This window comes from Myotis lucifugus, unplaced genomic scaffold (genome assembly GCF_000147115.1).
Source record: "Myotis lucifugus unplaced genomic scaffold, Myoluc2.0 scaffold_5083, whole genome shotgun sequence".
NCBI lineage: Eukaryota > Metazoa > Chordata > Mammalia > Chiroptera > Vespertilionidae > Myotis > Myotis lucifugus.
Genome location: NW_005876131.1, coordinates 1 through 10,557, shown reverse-complemented (window position 1 = coordinate 10,557; position 10,557 = coordinate 1). Strand labels below are relative to the sequence as shown.

Below are 10,557 nucleotides of genomic sequence, written 5' to 3'. Positions count from 1 at the left end.
GTGAAACAGTTTTGACTTTACGGGCTCCATGAAAGATCTTGGGGACTCTGGAGATGTCTCGTTAATAACTGCGGACTTAAGATCATCCTGATACAGATGTGGGGAGGCCTCATGCCACCTTCTGCTTTTTTGAAAAGTTTAAAGAAAAGGCATTTCAAATTTATGCTACATTTTTTAAAAAGCGAGATAATCTTATCTGAAACCCATGGCCTTACAACAGTTTTTAAAAACTTATTTATTTTTAGCCAAAATTACAAGTTTAAAAGTTGCTATTTCAACTTTTCTAGACTGGCATTTAGTAATTGTCTTTTTGTGTGTGTGTGTCTAAATGCCTAACATTTGTAAGAGCCCTAACAACCAAATCACAGGAAACTAAATTCATCCCTCTTCCTTAGTGAAGAGTAACTGTTTTATCTCACAAAATTGATTGTCCAGAAACAAGTCTTATATCATGTCTTAAAGCATTCTATATGTAGTAATAACAACTGTATAAACCAGTCCAACTCCTGTTTTAGTTGTTAGTATTTCTTCCCTGAACTCAGACGAAAGGATGCTTTATTTTAAAAGGTTTATTTAAGTGTAATTGTTTTCATCTATCTCATTTTTAAAGAAGACTTTTTATGCAATCAAAGATGATCATCTGAGTCCTGGGTTATTTTAAGAGCTGATTTCCTAAAATGTTTATGCGATATATTTGTTAAGTCCAAGTATTTTTTCTAATTATAGTACAGGTAGCAATTAAAAGTAATGAAAATGATCTTAATAACTTATCTAATGGGCCATGGTTAAAATTCAGTTTTTAGACTGTAGCTTATGTGTCATTTATAGAGTGATTCTTAAGAACAGGTGATGTTGCAGATGAAAAGCAAAACGTTATGGGTTAGAAGCCAGAGGAAATTTTTATGAAAAACAAACTGAGGTCATTAGGTACTCAATAGGGATGAAAAGTTTAAGCTAACAAACAAGAGCTTTGGAGGAGATAAACATTGAACACTGAGTATCAAGAAAGGGGAGTTTACATTTACAGAAAAGTAGAGAATAGTATAACAAACAACTATATGCCACTTACATTTAATAATTATTCATCTTTTATTTTATTTGTTTTGTCTTTTTTTTGTGAAGATACTTTAAACTAAAAGACATCATGACATTTTACTTCTAAATAAGGTCATGTTGTTATGAGAATGTCCAAAGTGATGGAAGAGTTTATCTGAGCCAAACGGAGGACATGCCTAGAAGTAAGATCTCAAGAGATTGAGAAAATGCTCCCAAGAATGACAGTTTTGCAGTTCTTTTTATGTATTTGGAATCAAAGGAGGGAATTTAAGGAGATCACATAAAATCTGTTGGTGGTAGGTAAAGGAGATGGGAGAAAGCAAGTTCGAGAAATCTCCCAGGTTGGATAAAAAATGGAGGGATATATACTCCCTTTACATTGGTGGGTACAGGATAGTTAACATTTTAACAGTTACAGTAAGTAGATGGTGTTCAGGCACCAAGATCGTGTGCTCCCTTGAGGGTGGCTATACCTTTGAGGAGTCTGGAAAAGAGAATTACTCTGGCATTTCAAAGATGTGTTAACCTAAATGCACAAGTAGGATGGACAAGGCTTCAGGCAAAGATAAACCTTTTACTAAGGAAGTTATAGGCCTGGTGCTTATCTACTTACCATGACCTGCCCAAAAAGAAATTTATGATCAGCTCACCTTGGGAGGTTACTCTCAGTCACTGTGTTTGTCAGATCTATGACATAATCCCTTTTTTGTTTATAATAATTTGCAGCTCTAAAAGAAAAAACTTACAAGTATACATTTTACTGTGATGTGTTAATCTGAAGACAACTAGGGACATGGCCGAGGGTCTTTGTTTTGCAAACTGAGGTGTGCAAGCTATAAGCTCCTGCAAAATAGGTTGGGATGATGAAAGGGATTTTATAAAATTGTTTAGAGGACTTAGAGGAGGAAGAACAGTGAGCGAAGGACAAGAACTTGGGGAGGGAGACAGAGATATTAAATGGGCACATTTGATTAAGCTTTGCTATTTGGTATGTGATTTAACCATTTTCTCTCCCTACAATATCTTAATTTAAACTTGCATTATTCATTTATGCTTTATAAATTGGAATATTTTTTTCAACTTGTCCCTGACCTTGGGGTGTGTAGAGTGGAAACGGAGCCTACATAAATGTGTCCATTGGAGCTGCACGGCTAACATTGAATGTATCTAGGAATTCATACTTGGAAGAGTTTCAGCCAGTTGGTGACAGAATGCCCTATTGGAATTATTCCCCCGCCCCCCTGTTTTTGCATTGAAGTAATATATGTAATTAATCTATGCAATGTCTTCTTATGTTTAGGTCTCGGATGTGGCTTATTATACACTGCAACAGTGACCATTACGTGCCAGTATTTTGACAGCCGCCGAGGCCTTGCACTTGGCCTGATTTCAACAGGTACATTTTCAAAATCAGTACAGTATTGCCCCTATTCAGCCTTCTAATCAAAGTTAAAAGTTGGCAAACAGATATGTGTAACTACTCCCAGCTATCACTCAGGTAGCACCTTTTTTTTTGTTCTATTCCTACAAGGAAATTTTTATTTTCCACTGTAAATGTGGCATAGCGTTCAGAAAAGCCTAAGATAGACATATGAAAAACCGTTTATTTCAAAGGTGTGTTAACCTAGAGGCACTGCAACACTGGACAGGGCTTGCTTCAGGCAAAAATAAATCTTTTACTAAACAGTTATAGGCCTAGGGAATGACAACCCAGCCCAGTTAGGAATTTATGATGGATGAGATCACCCTGTGAGCTTACTTTCCATAGAACCCTTTTTCTTTGTCCACAAATATCATATCGGAAAGAAAGCTTATGGGCCCAGTAAATTGAGAGTCACGTGCTGGTGAGAACCTTGCTGAAGGAAGTGGACAGCATGTATATAAAGCACCTTATCCCTGAGAAAGACAGGAGAAAAGGAAGGGAAATGGCAACACCGTCAGAAAGACAGATGCTGATAGCTCTCGCCCTCCATTTATTGTGAAACCTACAATTCCCACACACAAAAAAGTGGGAAAGACTGATTTATGAATATAGCTCACTGACCTATGTGCGCAGCCAAAGACAGGCTATTTACTCTTGCTGTTCCTTTAATAATCAAGAGATGATCACTGCGGGGGTGGAGAATATAAACATAAAAGTTTCTGGCCTCTGATATTTTAAAGTGGTGCTTTATTTTTCAGTTGGATTTTTTTTCCTAGGCTGTTTAGGGAATTTATCAAAGTTTCTGTAGCCAAATGTCTTATGAGTTTGGTTAGGAGATAAAGCTGCCAAGTTTACTAAAAGCTGTACGTTACGTACGCTCCTTGTTAGTGAGTGCGTGTTCTTGGGAAGCCAGGCTTTCAGATACGCTGAAGAACTTTAGTAGTAGATCTGACCACAGGATCCAAATTAGTGTTTTGTTCCTGAGGCCAACCCAGGGGCAGCAAAGTGATTCCAGATGGAATTATATCTAGCTGGATATTTACTCAAGGTGGTTTAAAGAAGCATTGGCAGGTGAGAAATGGGAATCATAGTGTAGGGGGGAGACATGGCCAGAATCAGAGGACATGGCTAAGATAGAAATGGGAACAGAAATAGAAAAAACAAGATGGAGAATCCAGAACGGTTGAAATGCAGTTTCAAGAACCCGACAGGATCTCCCAAAAGTGTGGGGAGTGTGATAATAGGCATGGCAGCTTAAAGGACAATAGGTCTTACCTATCTTATATATTTTTTGTAGAGGCACTATAATGATGCAACAGGCACAAGCCCTGGAGTCAGACCTGGTGTTGAATCCTGCCTGTATCACATCCCCTAGCTCTCTGTTGATGGACAAGTTAGTTAATGGTTCTGTTAACTATTAAGCCTCAGTTTTCTGAACTGTAAAGTGGGAATAAAAGAGTCCCATCAGGTTATTGGGAATATTAAAAGAGTTATTGTGTAAGACACATGGCAAGGGCTCTATAAGTATTAGCCATTATAATTATGACCTAGATTTCCCTGAATCTCCAAATTTATTTGTGCTGAAGATGTTGAAAATTGTTTATTGAGAGAGCTGCTCCTGCTTTTCACTCAGTCTAGGGAGGAGGGCATAAGGACTTGAGCCAGAAATGGAACTACTATGGACAGTCAAGACTTGGCAGAATTAAGGAGTTTACAGTGTCAGCTCACAGGGAGCTAGGTGAGGCAAAATTAGGGAGAAGCATGAATCTACTGTCTTAGTCTGTTCAAGTTTCTATAAGAAAGTACCATAGAGTGGACGGCTTATAAACAATAGAAATGTATTTTTTATAGTTCTGGAGGCTGGGAAATCCAAGAACAAGGCACCAGAAAATTCAGTGTTTGGTGAGGGTCCATCTTCTGGTTCACAGAGGTCATCATTTCATTATGTCCTCAGATGGCCGAAGGGGAGAGGGAGCTCTTGGGGTCTCTTTTATAAGGGCACTAACCCCATTCATGAGGGCCTCGCCATCATGACCTAATCACCTCCCATAGGTCCCACCTCCTAATATCATCACCTGGGGGGCTAGGTTTCAGCATATGAATTTTGGGGAACACAGACACTCAGTCTATAGCATCCACCTTCAGTGAAAGAGATGACAAGCAAAATATAACTCACAGTAGAACATTTTTAAATTGAACAGAAGTTAATAGTGAAAATCCTTGCAATATGGGACCTAGTTGAAAGGAGCCTAGGCATTAAATGAAGGTTTTGGGAACTCGGGCTTGCTCCGTGGTGAACAGGGGTTGGTAAACTAATGCCCATGGCCCAAGTCTGGTGTACTGCCTGTATTTGGACAGCTCACAAGCTAAGAATGATTTTTTCTTTTTAGTGTAGATTTTAAAAATCATAAGAAGATATTTTTATGGCAGGGGAAAATGATGTGAAATTCAAATTTCAGTGCTCATAAATAAAGTTGTATTGGAGCACAACCATGCTCATTCCTTTACAAACCTTCTCTGGCCCCTTTCTTGCTTCAGGGGCAGAGTGGAGCATTTACGACAGAGATTGTATGGCCCTCTATGGCTTAAACATGTATTCTCTGGACCTTTATAGAAAAAGATTATTGGTCCCTGGTGTTAAAAGTTAATCAAAGCATGAGTGTCTCTCTTACTGTTTCAGTATCTGAACATCAATTACTATTTTCCCTCTTTGTGATAATATATAACTTAGACATGCATGGAAGCATAATTCATCCTTTATTTCACTTCACCATTTACACTGAGGATTTTTAAATTAGGGTTTTCTTTTTGAAAATTAAAAATTATAGCCCTAGCCGGTTTGGCTCAGTGGATAGAGCGTTGGCCTGCAGACTAAAGGGTCGCAGGTTCGATTCTGGCCAAGGGCATATGCCTGGGTTGCAGGCTTGATCCCCAGTAGGGGACATACAGGAGGCAGCCTATCAATGATTCTCTCTCATCATTGATGTTTCTATCTATCTCTCTCTTTTCCTTCATCTCTAAAATCAATAAAAGTATATATTTTAAAAAAATTAAAAATTATAGTTTTCAGTTTACACAGTTCCACAAGAAAGCTCTGAATTACACCTTATTGCCCTGAAAGGATTCCTGCATCTTTCTAAGCTTTGGCTGCATTCTTGTGAGATGTAGGTTGGGGAAACTACTGTCTAGTGTGTAATTTGATTGTGCTGTCCTATCATATACTTAGCACATCATATGTATTCTATATATTTTGGTTGAATTAATTTAAATGTCTTTCTTATATTTCATGATGTTGAGGGCTAAACTTAGTTGGTGAGCAATGGAGAAGTTGCTTATTTTTTCAATTTAAGCTCAAAATATAGAACTTGCAGAATGCCAAGAGTATTTGTAGGTATCTAATGTTAGGGCACTTTGTTAGGATCTATACAGAGATATGGTATTAGGCAAAAATGTGAATTAACAGTGAATGGAGGTTACTGCAGTACAGAAGTACATGAAATAGTGCTATTTTCTATTCTTTCGGTTTGTTTTCTGAAGTGCTTTTAACTTTGGGAGTATGTGTCACTTTTAAAAAGATAAGGGAAAGATTAAATTTGTCTACTTATTATTTTTCAATAGTCAGCAAAGAAGATACTATCTTACTACCCACAAAATGATATTATTGTAGCTGCCATTACATCAATATGAGCTACTAACATTTTAATGCAAAGAATTTTTAGGGAGGGTATTAAAAAGTTAACTTCTAAAATGTTAGAGAGGGACAACTATGGTCCCAAAGAAAATGCTTCTTTACAAGAGGGTCATTTGGTTATTTATAAGAATTTTTGATAAGATGGGTTTTTGCTGCAAGCATGGCATCCTGTTGGGGTTACGAAGTAATTTGGTATAGATCCACCTATTTACCCATTTTTAAACAGTTCTGTTTATTACTCTCCTGCTTTTTTAGGTGACACTTTTCAATGATGCTTAAATTTTAAAATACTCAATTTTTTAAAAAGTTGAAATCAGAACACCGCTAATTAATTCGGCTGTTGTAACATGAGGTTCCAGTATGTTTAGTGTGATCTATGCTTTAAAAAAGAACACCCAGAAAATCCAGGAAAATTTACTAGGCATACTTTGTGATTTCAATACCCTATCAAATTCCACTTTACTCTTTTCATGGTTTAGTAATGTGAATCATTATATTCTGGTGATTTAGCAGTGGATTTGAACTATCACACCATGACAAATATCCCATAAAAATTAAAATACATTCTTCAGCTCAAAAAATAAAATTTGAATATTTACTTGTTAAAAGGGAATAAATATATAGCACAGAGCCTGGCACATAATAAGTGCAAAAAAAGTAGTTGCTTAAGGTATTTGGTACGAATATGGGCTCCAGGAGTCAGAATGATTGAGTGTGCCTCCTACTTATGCCATTTACAGCTCGGTGACCTGCGGCAAATTTCTCAACCTTTCTAGCCCTCAGTCACCTCAGGTACAGGTTGGGAATAATAATAGGACCTACACAATGTGATTATTATCAGGATTAAACAAGATCATGCAATGTGCAGTGTTGAACACTGTCTGAACTACAAATGCAATTTCTTAAAATAAATATTCTGTCAGTATTACTATTATTGTTGCTATCATTACCTTTCATATCCTTGCTGTGATTTTCCATATGATGGCACGCCCGAGTGCCAGTGGAAAAAAAAATGGCACTGCGGTACCGATAACACTTGTCCCGAGAGCCCCACGTTATAAGAGATTAAGATTGAACAGTTCCGTTTCCTTTTCAGGTTCAAGTGTTGGACTTTTTATATATGCTGCTCTGCAGAAGCTGCTGATTGAGTTCTATGGACTGGACGGGTGCCTGCTGATTGTGGGTGCTTTAGCTTTAAATATATTACCCTGCGGCAGTCTGATGAGACCCCTCCGGTCCTCCGATTGCCCTTTGCCTGAGAAAACAGCTCTGGAAAATGTACCAGACAGATACTCCATTTACAACGAAAAAGAAAAGAACCTAGAAGAAAGCATAAACATCCTTGAAAAGAGCTACGGAGGCGAGGAGACCTGCAGGAGCACGCTGGCCAATGGCGACCTGAAGCAGGACAGTCTCCTTCATCAGAACCCAGCAACCACGGCACACACAAAAGAGACGGAAACCTACAAAAAGAAAGTGGCAGAACAGACATATTTTTGCAAACAGCTTGCCAAGCGGAAGTGGCAGTTATATAAAAACTACTGTGGAGAAACTGTGGCTCTTTTTAAAAACAAAGTGTTTTCGGCACTCTTCATCGCTATCTTTCTTTTCGACGTCGGAGGGTTTCCACCTTCATTACTTATGGAAGATGTAGCAAGGAGTTCAAATGTGAAAGAAGAAGAGTTTATCGTGCCTCTTATTTCCATTATTGGCATTATGACAGCAGTTGGCAAACTCCTGTTAGGGATACTGGCTGACTTCAAGTGGATTAATACCTTATATCTTTACATAGCTACCTTAATACTCATGGGCCTGGCCTTGTGTGCAATTCCATTTGCCAAAAGTTATGTCATGTTGGCCATACTTTCTGGGATCCTAGGGTTTCTTACTGGTAATTGGTCCATCTTCCCGTATGTGACCACAAAGACTGTGGGGATTGAGAAATTAGCCCACGCCTATGGGATATTAATGTTCTTTGCTGGACTTGGAAATAGCCTTGGACCACCAATTGTTGGTAAGATATTTATCTTAAAGTCACCCATTTTCCTGTTCTCCTTTGTGACTTCCCAGGATATAGAATTTTGGATTGTAATAATAGCACAGATTTGCCCAAAAAAATCTGCATGGGAAGTGTCATGATAATGATTTATTCAAAATCACTCTGCTGCCCCAGCCGGTTTGGTTCAGTGGATAGAGCATCGGCCTGCGGAATGGAGGGTCCCGGGTTCGATTCCCATCAAGGGCACGTACCTCCATTGCAGGCTCAATCCCTGGTACAGTGCTTGTGGGAGGCAACCAATCGATGTGTTTCTCTCACACCGATATCTCTCCTTTCCACTCGCTCTAAAAAACAATGGAAAAATATCTTCCGACGAGGATTAACCACAAAAAAAAAATCACTTTGCTATAGTTGCAAAGCCAATGTTCTTGCTCAGGGATTTGTGTTTATTCTTTATTTGGGAGGAAACCAAAATGCCTGTTTATTCTTGTCCAAATTTTGAGAAATTCTCCTTTTCTAATTCCCAGCAGGCCATCTACTTTGAGAGTAGGTGGAATATATATTCTAATACTAACTGTGTAAAATTGATGAAGTTAGAGTATGGGTTTCATATTCATACTATTTATATCAAACTCACTTTTTTCTTCCTCTCTCTCCAGGTTGGTTTTATGACTGGACCCAGACCTATGACATTGCATTTTTTTTCAGTGGCTTCTGCGTCCTGCTGGGAGGATTTATTCTGCTGCTGGCATCCTTGTCCCCCTGGGAGACACGCAAAAAGCAACTCCCCAAGCCAGCTCCAGCAGCCTTTGTGTACAAAGTTGCCTCTAATGTTTAGAGCAATATTGGAAGGAAGTATGAGACTGTTTTTTCAGAGAAAAATTACACGGTGGCTGATGCTGACTGATTTTTTTAAACATATCCTATTCTCTATGCAGTCTCTATCTCCTGAATTTTTTCCCCCCTCATTTCTCTTTTCTCAAGAAGCGGGACTATTCTGTATTGCTATGATTCACGAGTTCTTGACATTGTAAAAATTTTGGCCGGCCTCAGAGGACTTTCTGTGTGTAGAGAAATAATTTCTCTGCAGACTCCATTCGTTCCATTGCAAGGCACCCAGAAGGGGCTCTTCTGTTTTAGACCTGCAGGCGGCATGATGAGATATGTGTGCTTGCCGCTATGGACTCTTCTCTACATTAGATGAGCTAGTGAATAGAAGACTTTGAGCCAGTCAAGAAATGAAAGTAGTTACTAAGACAGGATTAAGTATTGCAGTGGAGCAAGCTGATCATTTTTTTTTTTAAAAAAAGACATTATAAATTACAGTCACCGGTTCTAATCATTCTGTTCTATTTACCTTGATGAAGCACCCATCAAGCATAAGGTGTTTGCTGAGATGCAGGCGATCTCCAAACGGAGGAGTAGTCACTATAGCCTTTCTTCACGGTTGGCCGCTATAACCTCTCTTACTTTTGTCTGTCAGCATCCATTCAGCTGATGTTTCCCAGGAAGTGCTGATTTTACCTATTTCCAAATTGGAAATGCATATTTAAACCATTCCGTTCTGGCAAATGGGAAACATCCATTTGCTTCGGGCACAGTGAGGACGAATTGCAAGTCCTTGCATATCTTCTCGGTTTATTTGCTATTATCAGATTTTACCACTATCACATTTAATTCAAGGGCAGAACTAAAAAGTGTGTTTGTGTGTGTGAGTGTGTGAGTGTGTGAATGTGTGTGTGTGTGTGTGTGTGTGTGTGTGTGTGTGATGTTCTAAGTCTGTGTGGGACATGGGAAGGGGAAAAGGCAATAAGAAGTTGATACCCTGATTCAACTTCATTCATTCTTAAGAAAAATGTTCTGGAAGAAAATAAATGTTTAATGCATTGACATTTTTCTAAATAAATGTTTTTAAAACTTTTGTATGCATCCAATTCTTCTACAGGTCCTTTCAAAAAAAATACCACTCTGAGAGATTTTAATTCTGTAGGTCTAGGCTGTGGGCCAAGGATCTATATCTTTAATGTGATTCTGATAACACAGCCGGGGTTGAGAATGACTGTTGTAAAACTGGCAACACAGAAACATTTATTCTCTCAACTAAAACAAACAAACAAACAAACAAACAAGAAACCATTGAGGTGATGAGTTTTTATAAATAGCCAAGTGTGATTCTTTAAATAGGAGGCACTCTTCCCATTGTGCCAAATTTGTTTTTGTTTTTTTCATTTCTTTTGAAATACATATGTAAGATTATTTCATACTTCTATGTTGCCTTTCTTCTAAGGCACCTGAAGCACTTTATAAGCATGAATCCCCACAACACCTCATTGAGGTGGGTAAATAGTGCTTTTCTATGCAGTAAACCTGGGGTATGGGGAGTTTCAT

At 38.3% G+C, this 10,557-nt stretch overlaps 1 protein-coding gene across 1 annotated transcript; it reads left to right on the top strand.

Moving 5' to 3' along the window:
- Positions 1–2,217: 2,217 nt before the first annotated feature.
- LOC102435018 (monocarboxylate transporter 9-like) lies at positions 2,218–9,468 on the top strand. The gene is made up of 3 exons (XM_006109023.2): positions 2,218–2,452; positions 7,267–8,184; positions 8,829–9,468. Exons 1-3 carry the CDS (start codon positions 2,218–2,220, stop codon positions 9,005–9,007), a joined length of 1,332 nt encoding a protein of 443 aa, XP_006109085.2. The 3' UTR covers positions 9,008–9,468.
- The last annotated feature ends 1,089 nt before the right edge of the window (positions 9,469–10,557 follow it).